Source organism: Trichosurus vulpecula, chromosome 3, assembly GCF_011100635.1.
Source record: "Trichosurus vulpecula isolate mTriVul1 chromosome 3, mTriVul1.pri, whole genome shotgun sequence".
Taxonomy (NCBI): domain Eukaryota; kingdom Metazoa; phylum Chordata; class Mammalia; order Diprotodontia; family Phalangeridae; genus Trichosurus; species Trichosurus vulpecula.
In genome coordinates this window covers 314,540,784-314,561,922 of record NC_050575.1, presented here as the reverse complement: position 1 = coordinate 314,561,922, position 21,139 = coordinate 314,540,784, and the positions used below count along the sequence as shown (strand labels likewise).

General features: G+C 33.6%; 1 protein-coding gene across 9 annotated transcripts in view; it reads left to right on the top strand.

Annotated features, from left to right (window-relative positions):
• Positions 1 to 19,069, top strand: part of TIA1 (TIA1 cytotoxic granule associated RNA binding protein) — a 43,905-nt gene extending 24,836 nt beyond the window's left edge. For 2 of the 9 annotated variants that reach the window (XM_036748594.1, XM_036748600.1), the window contains exons 3-13: positions 2,437 to 2,535; positions 3,160 to 3,214; positions 3,386 to 3,418; positions 4,687 to 4,774; positions 7,765 to 7,840; positions 9,256 to 9,364; positions 9,791 to 9,886; positions 9,993 to 10,077; positions 12,935 to 13,058; positions 14,100 to 14,245; positions 15,379 to 19,069. In XM_036748594.1, the coding sequence (XP_036604489.1) occupies positions 2,437 to 2,535; positions 3,160 to 3,214; positions 3,386 to 3,418; positions 4,687 to 4,774; positions 7,765 to 7,840; positions 9,256 to 9,364; positions 9,791 to 9,886; positions 9,993 to 10,077; positions 12,935 to 13,058; positions 14,100 to 14,245; positions 15,379 to 15,532 (1,065 nt within the window). In that variant the 3' untranslated portion in view covers positions 15,533 to 19,069. Of the gene's footprint in view, positions 1 to 207; positions 245 to 2,436; positions 2,536 to 3,159; positions 3,215 to 3,385; positions 3,419 to 4,686; positions 4,775 to 7,241; positions 7,278 to 7,764; positions 7,841 to 9,255; positions 9,365 to 9,790; positions 9,887 to 9,992; positions 10,078 to 12,934; positions 13,059 to 14,099; positions 14,246 to 15,378 lie in introns of those variants that run through there. The other 7 variants (XM_036748595.1, XM_036748593.1, XM_036748597.1 and 4 more) reach the window with 5 other exon arrangements.
• The last annotated feature ends 2,070 nt before the right edge of the window (positions 19,070 to 21,139 follow it).

Below are 21,139 nucleotides of genomic sequence, written 5' to 3'. Positions count from 1 at the left end.
TGGAAAAGGAAAGATTGCCCTTGATAAGCACACCTGAATACAGGGTTGTTAATCTTTTGCTGGACTAATCTTTGAAGATTTTTATAAGTCATGTCTCCCCCTTCCTCTTCCCTTTCCCCCAACCCTAACCCCCAAAGCATGAATTCTCTGAGCATTTCTTGGGAGCAAAGGATTATATGAACATCCTTTCTTTGCTCTAATTTCCAGGTAGACTGCTCAAATGCCTTCTTGTGGTCCAGGCTTAGTAAGTCATATGAGCATTCATTTTCATTTGTATATTCTACTTGTAAGATAACTAGGTACTTTCTGATTTTCCATTTTATTATATAATGTTGCATTTTTTACCTTTATTGTACTACCTTGTATCATTCTCCCTAACAGCACAGGTAGAGTTAAAAAAAAAAGATATGTTTTATTGATGCCTTTTGTTTTTACACTATGCAGTTATTTCCAGATAACCTCCTTATACTAAATGAGACCTCTTTTGTAAATGCAAATAAAAGAAAAAGGAATTGACACAACTGACATACTTTGTATTTCTTTACATGTCTACTGAAAAGAAAGAGATACTTCCTCATCTCTTTTCCTTGACCAAGATTGGTCATTACTGTTACTCAGTGTTCAACTGCATTTCAGTATTCTTTTCATTAATATTATAATCACTGCATATTAGTCTTTAGGTCCCGTTTGGGATTATATATTTTGAGTTGGAAGAGACCTCTGGAGGCATTTAGTTCAATCCCTCCCATATCCCTCCCCACTTTTTCTTTTAAAAAAAAAACAAAAAAAACCCAACAGATTGAGACCTTAAGGTTAAGTGACTTTAGGGTCACACAGATAGTAAGGTACCAGAATCTGGAGTTGAACTCAGGTTCTTTTAAGTTTAGTGCTCTTTCTAGTGTCATTTGCAGCTTTTGCCCTTAGTTTAATCAAATAGGTCTTACCTATATTTCTCTGAATTTCTTGCATTCATTGCTTCTTTTGGTTTAGTGGTATTATATATATGACAGTTTGTTCGGTTATTTCCGAATGATGAGGTCCCACTTTACTGTCATTTTTTTTGCTACCACAAAAATGTGTTGTCATGAATATTTTGATATATAGTATCTGTCTTTTCTCTTTGGGTACACATTCAGTACTAGGCTCTCTGGGTCCAAGTATATGAACAGTTTAGTAACTTTTCTTATATAATTCCAAACTGTATTTGAGAATGGTTGGACTGATTTATAGATCCACCAACAGTGTATTAGTGTGCCTATGATTCCACAACCCCTACAACATTGACTACTTCTGAATTTTGCTGTAGGGGGGTGTCAGATATGAACCCTCATTGTTTTTTTATTGTGCATTTCTTACTATTAATTTGGAAATGTTTCATAAGGTAGTTGTAGTTTGAAATTCTTGTTTCTGGTTTTTTTTTTTTTGCAATTCTTCATATCTTTTGATCTCTTATCAGAGAAATACTGGTAGAATTTCTACAAATATAACAATATTTTAAATTATACAATAGTAGGGATATCTATTTGCTTTTTTTATGAAATAAAAATATTAGTTCTTTCATCATGTCCCCTTTTGTATCAAAATTAGGTTTCCTTAGTGAAGTTTGTTTTTTCCAAAACCTCTTCATTTCTTTTGATTACTTCCTTTTCTTGTCTGTATTGCTGATTGATATGCCTGGGTTTATTTGGATATTTATAGCATTGTTCCATTTTAAATGCTTTAATTCCTTTGAATTTTGGGAAGCATTAGAGTTAGGAGATGGTTTTAATTTTTTAAAGAGATTACAGAAAGAAATCCCATCAATTACAAGGCCAACTTTTATATTGTAGTGTGTACAGATAAAATAATGGGAGTGTTGTTCATCTTTATATTTGAAATAACACCTCTTTCATTTACTAATTAATGACCAAGAAACTTGAGCTGTTCTGGATATAGACATGTACTGGGAAGAAACCAGTAAAATCCTCTGTCAGCCAAAGTAGATGTTAGAAAACACATTTTATTTATGAGAAACTCCTTCATGCTCTCCTTCAGAGACTACATACTGTTGTTTTGGATAGTATAAGCTTGACAGAATTAGAAACTGAGGTTCAGGAGACTCTTTGCTAAAGGTTTATCTGCTTCTGCATATGGCAGCTAGAGGACAAAAGCTTTAAAAACCCTCAAAAAGAAAGGAAAATCTGCATACCTAATTCAGTAGGGTACCAAGAAAAAGATTAAGTAGTATTTAGTATATTCTATCTTAAGGCAGCATGCTTTTAGAAAGGTTTCCACATGAAACAAATGTCAAAATTAAAAAAAATTACTTAGTGACAGTAAATAATACAATTTCCCCATGTGCAGCTTTTTTATATAGTAAATATTTTTTAAGCAGGTTTAAGGAAATGGGCAACACGGAGCTTTAAGAAATTGTTTTTTCTGTGTTTTCTTCAACAGACAGCTGGAAATGATCCTTACTGTTTTGTGGAGTTCTATGAGCACCGTCATGCAGCTGCAGCACTAGCTGCTATGAATGGACGGAAGATAATGGGTAAGGTAAGCTGTCATGACTGAAAGGTGGAGTGAAAATTCAAAAGTTGTTATACAATATTAAGTGGATGAGACACTTCCAAAATAACAAAAAAGGGTCAACTGGACTACAAAAGGTAAATTACATTATTCCTCTTAGCTTTTAATACTAAGGGAAGGGGTGGGGTAAAGCTAGTTAGACTGTAGCCTACCTTGAAGAAAGGAACTACATCTTACTCGTCTTTGCATCCCCCACTGTGCCTCTTTGCACTTAGTATATTCTCAGTTATTGTTTGTTGAATGAAGGAATTTTAATTAAGTATGGATGAAACCTTATAGGAGAATTGGGTACTGAGGGGAGGTTGGAAGCAAGAAGAAAAATGTCTCCTCGGTAATACTTAAGGTAAGATTAATTCAGTAATGTGAACAGAGAGAACAGGATATAGGAAAGATATTTCTTTTACCTTTTGTCTCTATATTACAGATTAAAACAAAAGCATTAAATATGTTGACTGTAATTTAGTTCGTATTCCTTTTGTGTTCATCGTAGACTTGTGTAATTTCCTCTATTATACACATGATAAACTAAGTTTTGAAACTATCTGGATTCAAGTTTTCCTTAGATATAACTTTTGAAAATATTTTTTGTAGGAAGTCAAAGTGAATTGGGCAACAACCCCCAGCAGTCAGAAGAAAGATACAAGCAGTAAGTGTATTTTATACTCTTTGATAAGTTATTTTTATTGTACGCATAGTTTTATTATAACGCATATAAGCATCATACATGTTTGCAGTAATGTTTTGATCTTTATCCTAAGATATGATTTAATATGTTTGTGTTAATAAATTTAAGAACAAATCTAATCTTTGTCATCAGGTAGTACCGTTGTCAGCACACTGCGTTCACAAGGTAATTGTATCTTCTTAAACATAAAATGAAATATCTCTGAAGGGTATTCACTAACCACCTGAAGCTTTTTTGTTTTTTGTTTTTTTACGGGAGGGAGGGAAGGGCTGTATTTGGATTGTCTTTGGCAATATTTCCCCCTTCTACCCAGCATTGACAGAATGTGACCTGTAGTAGACTGTTTTAGTCTGGTGCTATTTCAGGTACTCTGAATCCCCTAGGGTAGTAGCTGATGCTTTAGAAGTTCTTTATCCATCTAAAGAAGGGGCAAGATACTTTACTTCCTTGAGGTCATCCTTGATGTGTGCTACTCTTTACCCAGATCTTCAGAGTGCTTGAGTTGCTTCTAAAAACTGGGTTTCCCAAATGGCAACCTAAAGGAGTTGCTTAAGGCCAGCCACAGGGGGATAGCTTAAAAAAATAGTTGATTTAAACTTTAACTAAAGTGTCCATTTCTAGAGTGTTGATCAAACTCTTCTGTACATATTAAGGTGTTGTATGTTTTTTAATAAGAATGTATTTACAATTAAACTATCTTGAGCTGTGGGAATCTTTATTTCTCTCCAGTGTACTCTTTAATGACTCTGACATAAAGTTGAAGGGATTACTGTTTTCATTCTGTTGCCTTCAGTCTTAGTTCACTTGCACATGGATTCACATAAACTGAATGGTGTAATGGCTGGGCAACCAAAACTGTTGGCTTTTGAGAAAACTGTCAAATACTTTAACAGCAAACTGTTGCAATGCAAGGTATTTCTTTGATTGTTCTTCACAAACTGTGGTTAAACCAAGTATTATTATGTAGCTAGGTTTTGGTATCTTGTCTTAACTGAAACATTATTTTCCATTTTTTACGATACCACTATTCTATTTTAATTTATGAAGCATTATATAGTGGTTAACTGAATTAATGTGAATAATTAACACTTACAATAACTGTCATTCGATGTCTTTTTTGCAGAATTTAAATGAACTCAATAGTATTTTGTGTTCTAGAATAGTGACTGGATATGACTATAACTAAAAAATATCAAGTTCAACTTAAGTACATTATAATTTTTAAAAAACAGATCCTTGCTATAGTGTCAATGAGTAATTATTTTAAGATTATGATAGGACTTAATATGCTTAGATATAGAGCTGTGTTTTACTTGTAATTGTCTGGAAATTATTTCGTATCAGCTATATTAAATGTGCTGTAAAATTTATTTTTCAAACTTTAAAATTTTACTTTTCTTTTTACCCCACCCCTTTTCCTTCCCCCTTATAAGATCATTTCCATGTCTTTGTTGGTGATCTCAGTCCAGAAATTACAACTGAAGATATAAAAGCGGCTTTTGCACCATTTGGAAGAATATCGTAAGTAACAGATGGCAACTTAAACTTCTTTTACTTAGACACAAGCTTACATAACAATAAATTGAAAATGATACTTGATTTTTAGATTTAAATTACAACTAATCAGTGCAAAAATATTAATACACGTCTTTTAGTAGCAATGTGCTCTCTTTATAGTATATAAATCTTTGGTCTTCAGTTATTTATAAATTCTTAGGTAGTATTTTTTTTAAAAACTTGTTGGCCATGTTACATTTCACTTTTTAACTGTCTTAAGAGATTAGGTATTTTGTTTGGTATCTGTATTAAATTTGTATAGACCAGGTACAGGCTTTATTTTGGCATGCATTTTGTGTGAAATATTAATAGAAACAATTAATGAGTATATTTAGGAAAAAAAGTTGTTTAGTTACAAAACCAAGCTATTTTTACTGTTACAAAAGTGTATTGGTATTTCATAAAGCTCCCAAATGCTTGCATTTTGCTATTGATCAGAAATTTAAACCTTCATAAAGACAGTGTAGGTAGCAGTAAAGACAGTACTTCTGTGTTTTGCAAAGTATTTTATTCTAGTACATTTGTATAGTTTTGTGAGTTTTATCAAAGTGATCATTTTTTAAGGGTTTTTTCCCCTTTGTTTTGTCATTATTCCATTCCATCTTTACATTTAGCTAAAGGTTTTTAGAGCAACTGTGCTCCAAGTATGATTTTTCTTGATGGAGAAGAATACTCTAATGATGAGAAATTAGATTATTAGAAATAATTGGTCCTTTAGTGCAAGAGTCAACAAATCTGGCGCACTGCATATATTTGTGGTGGCCCATACCTCATGAACTAAGAATGTTTTTTACTACTTTTGAGGGAATAAGAAGCTAGGTTTAAAAGGCAAGCAGGAGGTTAAGACTATATGCTGAAAACCTTAGAGATGAAATAACAACTTTATAGTAAATTGTAGCATATTTTTAAATTGCCTTAAAAATCACATATCTAAAATTTCCTTTTAAAAGCTAACTTTCTATTGCCACGTTTGTTCTTTGATTATTTGAGAACTGGTTAGGAAATATGGGCAAGTTTGAATTCCTTGTGTTTCTCTCAATCTGTTTTAGGGTTTGGAAATAACAGTAGGGCCAACTATGTTTTGCAATCAGTCTTTATTTTTCTTCCTTCTGATATGTACTTTTGAACATTTCTCTACTCATTTGTCCCTTACATCACAGATATGAAGAAGGTGAATGAAATGAAACTAAAATTATTTTGTTTCATACCTTTTAGTTATTCAGATAAAAGTCTAGGTAGAGGAATAATTTAAAGCTTTTTTGTTATTTTTGTACTTTTTATCCCTTATTATACATTATCAGGTGTTAGCTATATTTTAGGGTTAACGTGAAATATAAATTTTAGTCTCAACTTATTTAGAAGATACTAAGTTATTAGCACATAAAGTAGCTAATATTAATAAGTTTTTCATTGATTTCTTTATCAGACATATGATGGCTTTTAGTTTTTTGTGTGTTTTTAAAAATTAATTTTGCCATGATTTTTCTTAAATTTAAATTTACATAAAAAGTCAGTGAATCTTGACGGTTTTTTTACATTGTGCAGTGTACAGATTTCCTAAATTTAGAAAACATTTTTCAGACAGTTGGTAGCATATTGCCTACTCTCTCACCCCCTTTACTGAAAATAAAAATGTTCCTCTTTTTCTTTTGTCAAATTTATTCCTTTTTGAGTGTAGGAATAGGTTTAAATTAGAAAATCAGATAAAGTATAACTTTCGTCTCGTATTTAGTCAAACTACAAAATTGAATGCATGTGCACAGAAATGTAAGATTAAAAGGATTTTTGAATACCAAAAATTGACAAGAGTTTTCCCTTTTGATCACATTTTTGTCAGCCCATTGGCTCTAAAAATGGCACACATGTTAATTGGAGTGATAGATAGAAGATCCTTTAACATAATATAGTACATGCATGGCTTTCTGATAAGTGTTTTTGTGGTGAGAATAGCCTGTTTTGAAGGTGTGTCTTGAGAGAACAAGCATTGTAGCTTACCTGGCTAACTTAAGACAGATTGCTTGAGAAGTACAATTTCATTCCAGTTTTTTGAGGTATGGAGTTTTAGCTGTCATAGCTGGGATTTTACTCAATCTCAAATAATAGGGCTCTGGTTATTTTGCAGAGTATCTCTGAAGAATGTGGACAGAATTGCCCTGGCTAACTACAAGCTACGGTTCACAGTGGATAAATGTTGGAGTTCTTATTTATTTTCTGAATTTTATAAAATTTGCTTTGTTGTCTTGTAGTTTCCAATCAGTCCTGTATGATTACTGTTTTAAAATGCAGTTTAAAATCTTAGTATAAAATTTTAGTGTGTAATTTAAACTGAAGTGTTTTTAGTGTTTATTTTTCTTCAATAATGCAACCATTTCTGAAAATGTCAATTTCTCAAAATTTACAGCTGCCCACAGTCCAAAAAGGGGGTAACGAATTGACCTGAGAAAATTGAATTCAGTTAACAGGCGACGTATGCCTTTTTAATTCCTATTTTTTCCATTTTTTCTATTTTAACTTTTTTTTACTGAGTAGGTAGATTGTGTTGGTAAATAGCAAGTTATACATTTGCATGGTTAAAGAGAGCCATTCATCTGATGTGCTAGTGAGCTATAAGTGGCTTATTTAATGTGAATAGCTGCTTTGACCATGCCTAGTGCTTAACATAATGTAAAAAGCATTTTGAACTACTGGGAATCAACTTCTGTAAAATATTTGCATATATTTGAGAAGTTAATGATTTGCATGTTTATACAATTTGTTTAATTTACTGCTACATGAGAAAACATTAAATTTTATAGTAGAAAAAGCAAAACTTGCTTTGACTATTTTGCTGGTGTGTTAAAAGGGTCACTTTAATGATGAAACATGAAAATAAATTGTGCGTGAAACTCACACTTTTCTTTCTGTGAGAAAAGTTTGATTTGCAAAACTGAAATTCTCATTGCTTCTGATTTTAGAGATGCCCGAGTTGTGAAAGACATGGCAACAGGAAAGTCAAAAGGATACGGCTTTGTTTCCTTCTTTAACAAATGGGTAAGTTTTGATCAAGCTCAGGGTTACTCTGGCAGTAAGAGTATAAAAGTTAACTAGTACTTGTCCCTCATTTTTTCCCTTTTATCTATGATCATTTTCAGCTAATAACATTTCACTACAAGGCAGAGTGCCTTTAAATCTCTTGTGTTTATTATTCCTTTATCAAGAAATATATATTGAATGCTTACTATGTACAAGACACCAAAAAAAAAAAGAAAACCAAAACAATTTGTGAGGAGACCTCAAGGCATGAAATTATTGTCTCAGATAAAGAATTACTATATAGTTTGTTACCCTTTCATAGCCTCATTTTACCAATAGTTTTTTTTTTTAAAGAGGTATCATGAGATTTGAGAGTTCAGAGAAGAAAAAGTCTTTGTTAATTCTGCTGGTATTCCATGTTTAAGAACATTTATTTAGGGAAATTAAGTCATTTCCTCCTAATGACTCCCAATCTTATTATATTATTTTGGAATTTTGTTGCATTCATAAAAGATTGCCCTAAGCAATGAAGTAGATAGTGCAAATGTTTTTATCCTCATTTTGTAGCAAAGAAAACTTGAGACTCAAAGAAGTAAGTTTATAGTCACACGGCTAATAAGTTTTAAGAATCAGATTCAAACTCAGGTTGCCTGATTGGGTGCTTTTTCCACTGTACCCTGTTGCTTATACAGTAATATCTTATTTATGTTTCTTTGTTATGGAATACTTTTTACTTTAATTTTCTTTAGTGGAAAAATTTATTAAAGCCACTGGATATTTCTTTGCTTTTTATACTGAACAAGTTAAGTCTTTTTGATGATGTCATATCATGATGAATATAATGATGCCCTCAATGGCTGTTGATGTTTAGAGCTGTTTGCCACTGGACCAGACTCTTTCTCTAGTTCTTGTGTATATGGTTAGTTGTTTCTTCTGCCTCGTCATGTCTTGCCACTTACTAGGGGCTGTCTGTTGGGGAATATAATAGTAAGGTTATTATTTTAAGTCATTACGTTCTAAGTGAGGACTGGGGCCTTTCTAGTGCTTGGAGCTCCAGAGAGCTCTGTCACAGGGCTCTTTTCACTTCAGGTTCTAGACTTCTAGCCTAGTTGTTGTCAGAAATGTGACTTAAGTATACTTGCCCTAAGGAACTTCTTCTCAGGGTTGTTAGAAAAATGCTTTGTAAAATGTAGAGTACTATGTATGTGTGAGCTTTTATTATTATTAAGGCTTTATTCAAAATGTCTCTATTCAAAGACCCTGTGTGAATTAGCTTTGTGGTTTCATTTTATTTTCCTTTGAATATTTCTTAGAGTAATTTTACTTCATAATTTTGTCCATGGATTTTGGGTAGGCATGGTTTATGCAGATGAATTGAGTTACTTAACATCAACTAAAACATTTTTGTCTTTTATATTTGTTGGGGTGAATAGGATGCAGAAAATGCCATACAGCAGATGGGTGGACAGTGGCTTGGAGGAAGACAAATCAGAACTAACTGGGCAACACGAAAACCTCCAGCTCCAAAGAGTACATATGAATGTAAGTGTGTTAAAAAAAAAAAAAGAAATGTAGATTTGAGGGGGAAGGGGAGGAGGTAAAATCTAATAGGTTATAAATGTCATAACTGCTCTTGAAGACTTATTGCCAAACTGGAAAAGCAAATCAAGGCTAGTTTTTAAAAGGTTCTTTTTTATTTATGATATTTTTATGCAAATAACAGTAATGTGATATTCCCAATTTCAAGTCTCTTGCTTAAAAGTTGAGGGAAAATACTGAATACTTTTGTAAGAATTTTGTGATTGGCAGGGATGTGGATTAATGAAAATAGAATTAATGTAGTGAATGCATTATGTGAATTGATAGTTACAAATGAAAACTTTCCTTAACATTTCATAGTAATATTTATGAAATTTAATATCAAAACTTTCTTTTCTCTTCCTTTCCTTCCCTTTTTTTCTCCCCTAGCAAATACCAAACAACTGTCTTATGATGATGTAGTAAATCAGTCCAGTCCAAGCAACTGTACTGTGTACTGTGGAGGTGTTACTTCGGGCCTAACAGGTATATTATCTAACATGAATCAGATTGATGTTTTATGATGCAATTTGAAATTCAAAGGGGAAAAGTATAGGATCTTCATAACCTAGATCTCAATTTTTCATTATAGAACAATTAATGCGCCAGACTTTTTCACCATTTGGACAGATAATGGAAATTCGAGTCTTCCCAGACAAAGGATACTCATTTGTACGGTATGTTTTTGTGGGTGTTTTTTGGTATGGTTTCTTTTTAGATTTTCAGATGGGTTTTCTGTGAATTTAAAGATAGATTCAATATTAAGAAAGTCATCCAGCGAAACTAACTTTTTAGTTGTCCTTTGAAAGGACTTAAGATCATTTAGCCTAAAGTCTTTCACCTGTAGAAATAATTTTAAAACTTTTTCAGTCAAAGAAAAAACCTAAGCCAGGTATGTTGGGTAAGATCATGTTGTAAGTTCATAGAATTTTCGAGCTGAAAGGGACCTAGAAATAAGTCATTTTACAGATGACATAGTGGTCCGAAGGAGTAATAGGACTTAACCAAATTGTCTTCCATCCTGTATAGCAGGGAGCCTGTATGAAAAACATTACCCAGTAAAGTCACACTTTCAAAAAGAAAATTTCTTTTTTGAGAGAAAAAAACTAAGGAATCTTAGGTTATTCCTAAAACTCAGGAGTAGGGGATTGGAAGGTATATCCCATTGGTACAAATGATAGTACATGAGGCCAGTGGGGGGAAAGATGTTTGGGCTTGCAGTATGTAGCAAGATAATTTTATCTCTTGATAAAGATAGATCAAGCTGAGAGAGCTATTTATAAGTAACACTGACAAAAGTCATGTACTATACAAAATTCCTTTTGGAAATACTAGACATGAGATTTTGCCTTATATTATTGGCTTGGTGGAGAAGTAATTTTGCTCTCTGTGACAGAATTGATTCACAAATGGTCTAAAAATTTGACATATAGACGGTTTAACATTATGCCTGATTATTAGTTAACTTAGAGGGGGTGAAAAGGGAAATGTAAACATCAGTAAAGTTGTACTTGTGTGGATTTGACCTTTGTTGTTCAGTATGTATTATCTATTTAATGGTCTGTTCTCACTCCTTATCCTTTTTGCATTTCTAAAGCCTTTGATATTGTTGATCCCCTCCCTCTGCCTCCTAGATAATCTTTCTGGGTTTTTATGATACTGCTTCTTCTAGTTTCTCTTCTTATCCTTCTGATTGCTTTTTCTTAGTCTCCTTTGCTTGCTAAATATTCACACCATGCTCACTAGCTGATGGTGTGCCCCAAAGCTCTGTCCTTGGACCTTTTTCCTCTCTATTCTTTCTCCCTAGGTGACCTTATCAGTTCTTAGGGGTTTTCTTGGCTCTGTTTGGCTGGCTCCCACATCTACGTTCAAGCCTTAAGCCTCTTCCAAGCTCCAGTCTAGTAACTGCCTGTTGGACCATCCAAACTAGATATCCTGTCATTATTAACCTGTCCAAAAGAGAACTCATTATCCATTATACTTCTCTCCTCCCCTCCTCCCCAACTCCCCTCTTGAGGGGCTCACCATCCCTCTAGTCACCTCTTTTGCAATCTTAGTAATTTTCAGCTTCTCAGTCTTTACAGTCTATTTTATATCAGTCCCTTTTACTTCAGTCCATCCTCCCCACAGCTTCTAAAACACTGGCTAAAGTACAGACTTGTCCATGTTATCTCCACTACTCAGTAAACTCTAATGATACCCTCTATAATCACATTCAGGCTGCTCTTTTTGGCATTTTAAGCTCATTGTAACCTGGCCCTATGCAAGTTATTTCTCTGAATTCCAGCCATCTTGATCATACAGTGTTTTATCTTCTGCCACTCTTCTGGATCCTCTGCTGTAGACTGCTCTTTCTTTCCTTGACCCTTTGTCTTAGAATCCTGAACTTTTAGGTGGTCTTTACCAGCTGCTAACATGTTCCCCTTTAGGGTTAGCTTTGTATAGGTCTTATATATTTTGATGCATGTACATCTCTTCCCTGTTTGAGTATGAACCTCTTGCAGGCAGACTTTTTTTGCTTCCAAGATTGAAGCCTTGGTACGTGTCTTCAATGATAATACAGAAAAAGGAGGATGAAATGATAAAAGAGGAATTGGGTGCTGGCTGATCTAGTAAAAAATGCCCAGCACTTGGAGTTAAACTTACATGGTTTCTGCTTCTAGCTTTTAAACTTGGTACTTTGGGATTAATTGCTTGTTTTTCTGTAGAGTATCCAGTTACTAAAGATAGCTGTTTCTTGTACTCTAAGCATTTTCACTTCCTTTCATATGGGACTTATATTATTTAGAGCAAAGTTAATATGACATACTTCAGACAATTTTTATATATGCTTTCTCAACCTGTGTTGTATTTTTCAGAAAAATCTTAGGAAATTGTGGCTGTTCCTAGACCATTAGTATGGTTTGGAAATGAATTACAGTAGAGATGTTTTAAATTAGTGATTTATCTTGCATTAGGAACACTTTGCTGAGAATGGCATTTTATCTTATTCCTTCAGAAATACCTCACCATTTTGTTTTTAATCACAAGGTTATGCTCATGAGGTTAAAATCAGCTTAAAAAAAGAAAGTGTGAAAAACTCTTTTGACTAGAGGTGGTGAGGGACAGCAAGTCATATTCTCTGGGCTTCCGTTTCATTATCAAGATTCCTTTTAACACAAATATACTATGATTTCAGCCCCATTCTGTTTTAGAGGCTTGGGTATTTTTTGACTGTTTTTTTGCATTGACTTAAAAACATATTTGGGAATTGTACCATTCATCATATTTGCCACTATTAGACAATTCTCCATGCTTACTTCTTCCTATTTCCCATCCACAAAGGACAAAAGAGCACAGTCCTTTGATAAGTGAAAATAACGTTATAGGCTAGATAGTCTCTACCCAACTCTGAATCTTGTGTTTGTAAATATGAGATCACTGAAGAAACTTTTTTTTTGGAGGTGGGGCAGATTGGCTAGCTGAATTTTTTTTTAAAGATTTTATTCATCATTAAGAGAATATGTAATTTATTTTTAATATTGTATTTAATAGGTTCAATTCCCATGAGAGTGCTGCACATGCAATTGTTTCAGTTAATGGTACTACAATTGAAGGACATGTTGTGAAATGCTATTGGGGCAAAGAAACTCTTGATATGCTAAATCCAGTTCAACAGGTAAGAGAGTTCTTGATATTGGTATTTAATTTCTGGGCTCATAAGGGTTACTTTAGAATAAATATATGTTATTAAATCCTTGTTAATAGGCTTCTAGCTAAAATTATAGTGTATAAGGGCTGTTCCTACATGTATTATAGTTCCAGAGTGGTGTTTCATGGATTGCAGTGGTGACATGGTGAATGTGACCTCCTCAATTGACTCATGCTCACACAGTGGATTTAAAAATGCTCCGACAAACATAACAGGGTATTAAATCTTTTTTTAATACTTGATAGATTTATTCACATACTGTGCAGATAACTCACAAGCATGCTTGGGTCAATTTAAACAAAAATTGTTAATATATTTATTAGGGCCTTAAAGTTGTCCTCCAGATTGCTGTACATTATTCTTCAGTGCAACTAGTGGTTTAAAGTTTGCACCATAGCGCTCTCCTCTGAAGAGAAGCTATAGATGGAGCACATAATAAGTAGGAGCTGGAATGTCCTGGATTGTGCAAGTATGCAAACCCAAATATAAATATATTTTCTAATTATAAGTAAGGGGTCATTATTTGCTTTTTAAAAAGTCAATCAGTTGAGTATTTGTTAAATTCCTACTGAGCACTTTTATGTGTCAAGGATTCACAGTAGGATACTTGTAAATATCATGCTCCCTTCAGCACATTTAAAATATGATTGGATTTATAGCCCTTTCAGAATAACAATTCATAAAGCATTCTACCTGTAAACTTTAAATCAGTCATCTCTGCTTTTTTAAAAAAAATTATCTCCCTATACACACACTCAAATACAACATTTCATTATCAATACAGTTTATACTACTACATTTCAAAGAGTCTGCACTTAAGAACACTGAGCAGAAATACAACTTCACTTTATTAAGAACCACTTGCCAAATTCTAGTTTGTTCTCAATGTAATAATGGCCCTTATGTATTGTGACTAAAAATAGCGGATATAGTTTTTATGTTCAGATTGTTTCTGCTTTGGTAACTTCATATAATACTAACTTGAGTTGTTATAATTTTATTTAAAAGCAGAATCAAATTGGATATCCACAGGCTTATGGTCAATGGGGCCAGTGGTATGGAAATGCCCAACAAATAGGCCAGTACATGCCCAATGGTTGGCAAGTACCTGCATATGGAATGTATGGACAGGCATGGAATCAACAGGGATTTAAGTAAGTATGTTTACTATTTTACTGTTGTTTGAATAGGAGGGCTATTAGGGAGCAAATGTTCAACGTTTAATGGACATTATGCTGTTTTTCTAAAGCATAAGCTTTAGTTATTGATTTTTGAAGTACTTAAGTTTTTGATGTGAAATGTTTGCTTTTAGAATTTTCTTACATACATTGCTTTTATGAATATCTTGTTTTATCCATTTTGGCAATTCTTAGTCGTGAAATAGACCATTTTCTTAGCAAGGAAAGCATTTGATGAGCCTTAGCCTTATTTTCCTGTGGTCATATAGTTGCCATTCTGGATGCCCTTGCTTCACTGGCAGTTATGTTTGTGGCTTTTTTCCCCTAACAAATGATGTTCTGGATCCTAAACATAGGAAGCCACTTCTGAAGAGTGTTTATTTTGGGGATGGTATATGTTTGTGTGGGACTGGTGAACCTGCTTTGAGAAATAATTTTGTATGCAACATAAATCCCTTCATGGGCCCTTTCTGTCTAGTGAGATAACTTGTGAGATTAGGCCTTCTTGTTTCTGTACATATAATGGAAGAAAAATACTTGCATTTGTAAAGAGAATGTCCTATTGCTATTTTTTTTCTCATTGGGAAAAAATTCTAGTTTTACATATGTAAAACATGATTTTTTCTTTTGTTGAAGAACATAAGCGTTCTGCTATATCTGACCGTGTTGTCAGTGTTGTTTATTATTTCAAGAAGTTGAAAGATTTTTCTTTTGCCTGGTGTGCAAATGATACCTTTGAGATAAGAAGCTTTTTGTGTTTTGAGTCTTCCGGTAAAATGTTTAATTATACTATATTAATTAAGTTTAGTACCTGTTCAAAATAGGTTGTCTTACGATAGAATAATTACTAATTAAGAATATGTCAGATGATTGAGATTCTAATTGGACGTATTGGAATGCTTTGCCTTTAAAAGAAACCCTCTTCCTTTTGCTTTTTACAAGGTTTTATTAGTTCTTCTCGCATCTTCCCTCCTCTCCCCCCGCCCCTTTTAAGAGCAAGTGAGAATACATATGTTTTCAACTTTGTCATGCAATGTGCTCTTTGACACTAAATTGTCTTTTTAATTAAGTGGCTTCTCTCCCTTTCCCTCCTCATGTTTTCTAACCAGTCAGACACCTCCTCCTCCACCACCACCACCACCACCACAGACTTCTGCACCATGGATGGGTGCAAATTATGGAGTACAGCCACCTCAAGGGCAGAATGGAAGCATGTTGCCCAATCAAACTGGATATCGCGTGGCAGGTTATGAGACTCAGTGAGAAAGGACTACGGAATCTTAACACCAGTGGCTTGAGGCTACAAGGAGTGTAGTAAAGCCTTTGTTTACTTAAAGATTTATCAAATCAGTCAGTGCAAATGTCAGATACAATGTATTTATTTAAAAGAAATTCATTTTTTAATCATGAAATTACTTGTCATCCACATTGTTTTAATAAGAAACAAGATGCTGGATGTCTGCCAATTTTTGCCTTCATTACTGTTTTTGATAATGTTTCTCAGATCCTTGTTTGAAACACAATAAATGCAGGGATTGCTGCCACTTTTTAAAATTAAGAGGCAGAAAATTGCACAATGTCGAACTTTTTTCCACTGAAGTAGTGTGCAGTTCTAGTTTGCATTCCTAATATGATTTAAAATGTGTAATATAAAAAAATGTACAAAAAGCCAAAACTGTGCAGAGTCTGAAAGTTCTTTGAAATCTTCAACTTGTGCACAATTCTGTGTTTTAGAAGAACAGGCATTGTCTCAGCTGTCCATCTCCACTTTTGTCCTGTCTGTCAGGGTTTTTAAATATAAATTATTAGTTTACATCATTTTGTATCAACATTTTTTCACAAAATTTTGTCTTGCCTTATTAAAGTTCTGTAAATTATAGTTAAATGGGGAAAATGATGTTCAACCTTTTAAAAATTGCAAAACTTTCTCAGATGGATCGATAATTGCATTCATTTTGTGTTTTATATGAGAAGGTGCCTAGAGAATTCCCTGTTAGATTTGTTTTAAAGGATTTTTATCTTCTGTGAGAAACTTTGCTGTGTACCAGGAAATATATATATATAAAACCATACTAAAGACAATTACCGAAATGTGATAAATTTCTATGAACCCCCCCTATTCATTTCATCTGTCAACTTTTACATTTACATGTATTATTTCACTATCATGTAAAATATTTTAGCAAATTAATATTTTGCACAGTTAGCAAACTTTGTCATTTCCTTATTTAAAGGTATGATACAGAGTTGACATGAGATTTATATTTTACGTTTGCATGTCAGTATCAAATATACACTTTGGTAGTCTTTGAATACAAAGTCATCTGCTCTTATTTTTCAAAAATTAAGACACAGTTGTAAGAAAGGAAAAGCTATTAATTTACTGTTTTCTAGTTGTTAGATTTACTCAAATAGAGTAAGTCACTTAATTTTAATATGTACAACTATAGCTGTGAAACTATAGAATATCCTTTTATCAGGCATGGGGTATGTGGAGTGCTCCAAAATTTGCCTGAAGGACCAGCCGGGCAAAGCATTTTTTAAAAAAAATATTCAGAGGCCAAAAAAAAAACCCAAAAAAAGAAAAAAAGAGAAAGAAAAAAAAAACCAACCTTATGATATCCTACCTCCTTAACCAGCCTTCAAAGAGGAGAGTCCTCGTAATTTATGATCCTTTTGGTACCTGCTTTTGTGGAGTTCCCAACTCTAACTCATTCTGCATCAGTGTCTCTTTGGGATAGCTCCACATATTCAGGGGGTTTTATCTTTGATGGCTTCATCCTAGTTTTTAAAGTTTCTTTTTAGTGCATTTCAGAGTCTTATGTAAGTCAGGAGGGATTTTTTGTTTTGCTTTTATTTTAAAATGAAGGTCAAGCTTGGTCTCTTCAAACCTCGTCTTCCTTGCTTCACACTAGGAAATATTTGAGGTAGTGTGATCCCAGTATACACATAACATATATGCGTGTGATAACACACATGTATGTGTACGTACGTATGTATATGTATAGTTGGGGGTATCTTTTTTAAAGACCTTCAAAACTCCTGTCGCCTTAGGGACAAGAAAGGCCTAAGGAATTTTAGCTTCTGGCCTATATCTCCAGGTAAGAGCAAATGACTCTTAAGCTGGTCTCTAAGGCAATAAATTGTCAAACTGGGGGCCAGAAAAGAATGTTCATAAGTGTTTAATTCTCTGGAGATCAATTCTATGCAGCTGTACTAAAAATGTTTCATTGAGTCACTGTGTGTGTTTTTTCAAGTGTTGGTACTTAAAGAGTTTGCTTTATGGAAGATGCGGAAATTTTTTTTAAAATTGGAAACTTTATTTCCATGTTTAACTTTTACAGATCAGGGCATGCAACCCAAAACAAAATGAAAATGAAATACTCTAAAAAATAAAATCAGGAAATTAATTTTAGATTCCTTTGACTTATGTTTCTATTTAGACATTCACTGTAGCATTCCATTTAAACAAAAATAGCTTTTATATCCTGCATATCAAGAACTGCAGGTTGAATTAATTAGATTGTAGATCTAGAGCTAGAAGAAAAGTGAGAGGCCATCTAGTTTAGCCTTCTCTTTTTTATAGATGAGTAAACTTAGGCCCAGGGAGATTGACTTGGCCAGGTTACCCAGGTAGAATGCTTTAGAGGGTAGGACTTGAAAGTCAGGTCCTCTGACTTAAGAGCCATTGCTGTCTCCACTACTGGGCTGATTTTGGATGTAAACAGAAATCAGATTTTTCCCATTTATTTTAACTAGTAAAGTAAAAATATTACATGTTTGTACTTGACAACATAATACCAAAATGCTCAGCACCTGCTGATGGGAAAGAAAGTGGTCAATAGAACAACTGCTACTGCCTTATATCTTATTGGGAAAAGGTTACTATTTAACAGAGTCTTGCATTTCAAAACCAACTTTAAACTGGATTTAAGCTTCCCTGTAGAACACATTCAGAAGTTCTTTTCATAATCTGTGGTATTCATATCAGGTAAGGAAATAAAATGGTCAAAACAAGATTATTAAAAATTTTGCAATAGCTTTTGCTATCAACTAAAAACAGTTTATTACTGTAAAGGCTCCAAGGTGACTAACACTTGGTGGTTTGTTAATCTAGTATTCTATCCCTAGGCTATTTGGTTATTAAAATCCACTTTATATTTTTACAGATGTCTGGGATGTTGTGGGCGCATGGGAGTGTGGATGTGTGCATGTGTATTTTCAACAGTACTGTTAAGTCCGTTAATACACTTGATAGGAAGTTTTCAGAAACCACTGTTTGCATTGAGTTGTTAAAAGCTTCCAAGTAAATGACAGTTATGAAACCCAGATTTATTCTTGTCCCCTGATGTTGGTAGCTTCTCCATTGCAAAGGGCTTTGATTTATATGTTGGTTTTCTTCTACTTTTGCCCACATCCTTGTGTTTTTCCCTTGTTATATGTCAAGTTTTCTACTTCATTTGAAAAGAGAGACTAATTTTGCATAGGAACTTCAGTGAAAAGATAAATTAACAGGGATTAAATACTGTAGGGGATACCAAAGAAGTAGGAGACATGAGGCCTGTTCTCAAGGAGTTTATAATCTAGTTGAGTAACAAGATGTATAGAAATGTTACATGGAGCAAGGTAGAAAAATGGGAGTGCTTAAAAATCAGCTTCCACTATAGCTCATTTGTTTGCATTTAATTAAATAATGTCTTTTGGCTCTTGTTTTAGAATTTTAGGAATTTAATTCCAGAACAATCAAGTATGTTTTTAAGCCATTAAGGACCTTAATAAAAGTTGTGAATTTGTGCCTCACTTTACAGTTTCCTTGGCTTATTTTCTTTATGTTGTGGAGATATTACATATGTTGGAGGTATAGCCAAGTTTACCACCTACTTTAGCATGTCATTTGATATTCAATCGTTAGTATACTTAATTCTGAAAATGACTTTTGTTTGGGGTAGAGTATCACACATGGTAGTTTGAAAGATTAGGTTTTGCTAAGGTTGAATAGATGAAGATGATAAAAAGAATATCGTAAGTTGAAAGCTAAAATTATTCTAATAGTAAAACAAAAACAGCTAAAATGACTCACTTAAAAAGTTTGAATAACATAACATTACTGTTAATTTGCTTTAAATTGGAGTAATTCTGTAGTTGAGATGCTAAGCCCCTTAGTTCAGTTTCTCTTAGAGGTAGCAGTGGATTTTGTATAGGAACCTAGGCAGTTTAGAGGATTGGCTAGTTGTAATTGTTATCGCTTAGAACTGACCAGCAGCAGACAAGTGGATTTTGCCCTCTGATTCCTGATTAGGGACCTTCCACTTTGCAGTCTGGTTCATTTAAGAAGGTAGGAAAGGAGGAAAAAAAAATTTCAGGAAGGGAAAGGTGTCCTGTAATCAAGTAATGTTATTAATTTTTTTATAAATAGTGTGCCTGATAGACTCTGAAGTTAGTCAAAACGATGGTGAGTACTGGCAGCATTTTTTTTTTCCAGATCTGTTTTCAGCATTGTGGGAAATCCCCTCTACTGATGCAGTTTGGCACCTAACCTGTCACTTAAAAAACTAAGCTTTCCTAGAGAATTGCCTCAGGCATGGAAAAATTATGATTTGTCTGGCCCATGGTCATAGAAATAGCTGCATCAGTGGCAACTTATTTGAATCAGGTAAGTGTATGGCTTTCCAAGGAAACTACTTTAAACATGATTCCATAAACATTCATTTCATTTCTGGTAAATTTTTTTTTAAATTTGATTGTTTTATTGTCAAGTTTATTCCACAAAAGTGGATGATACATGGACAGAGTGATTTGTTTCTATGGTTAAGACTGGATGAGGGACTTGTGTTTGGAGATGCAAAGGTATCTATCTGCATTTGGATTCAGTATCGAATGAACTTTGTGCACATTTGAGTTTCTTCCCCAGTTTCAACAAAATCTGACACTGAGCAAATAACATGATGAGAAATAATATTTTAAAAGTTTGATGCAAATAAGAATTGGTTCTTTCATTTTAAATAGGGGTGTAGAGCTTGTGTACAGTGCAAAGTGAAGCTTTGCCAATTGTAGGGCAACTTAAGAAGATACAAAAGACCGGTGACAAAAGAAAGACTTGATTCCTATTCTATGTACTATACTTCCCATAGGGAAATTTTCAGTGAGAGAAAGAGTGAAACATCCCTGGATTAATGTTTTAGGAACCAATAAGAAGGTCCAAAATCTCTTCAGGGATGTTTATGATATTAATATCAATTATGGAGAGAAGGAAAATAGATATTGAATTAAATTATTGGAGGTTACAGAGATAGATTTGACTGTTAACAAAATTTTACACAGCATAAAACTGCACGACAAAAAACATTGGAGAAAATTTTTGTACTATATATAGGGATAGAGACTGGATGTGTGATTTCAGTGATAATAGGAAACTGCTGGGTGAGGAAACATTTGCTAGCAGTGCAGCTTCTTTACAACTTATCTCATGGAATTGTCTAGAGTGTTGGTGTTAAACTCAGAAAGGGAATGGGCTCAAAACCAAACATAAAGATCCCTTCATGCTGCATGGCTTAGTTTTTAAATGTAGTATTATCTGTTTTATTCTCTTTTTATTTATTTTATTAAATACTTCCTAATTTCATTTTAATCTAGTTCTGGTGGACTCAGGAGTGGTGTGAGTATGCTTGGTATCTCAGGTCTACTGTACTGAAAGATCAAGTGTCTTGTCTTCTCAGCATTACACAGCTAGTACAACGTCAGTGGTGGGTCTTAAATCCAGTTATTCTTAGCTTGGACACCAACTCTATATCCCATTATGCTGCACTGCAGTAAATGTCAGATAAAATTTCTGATATCAAGAATAAGCAACTTATAAAGTTTAATCACATG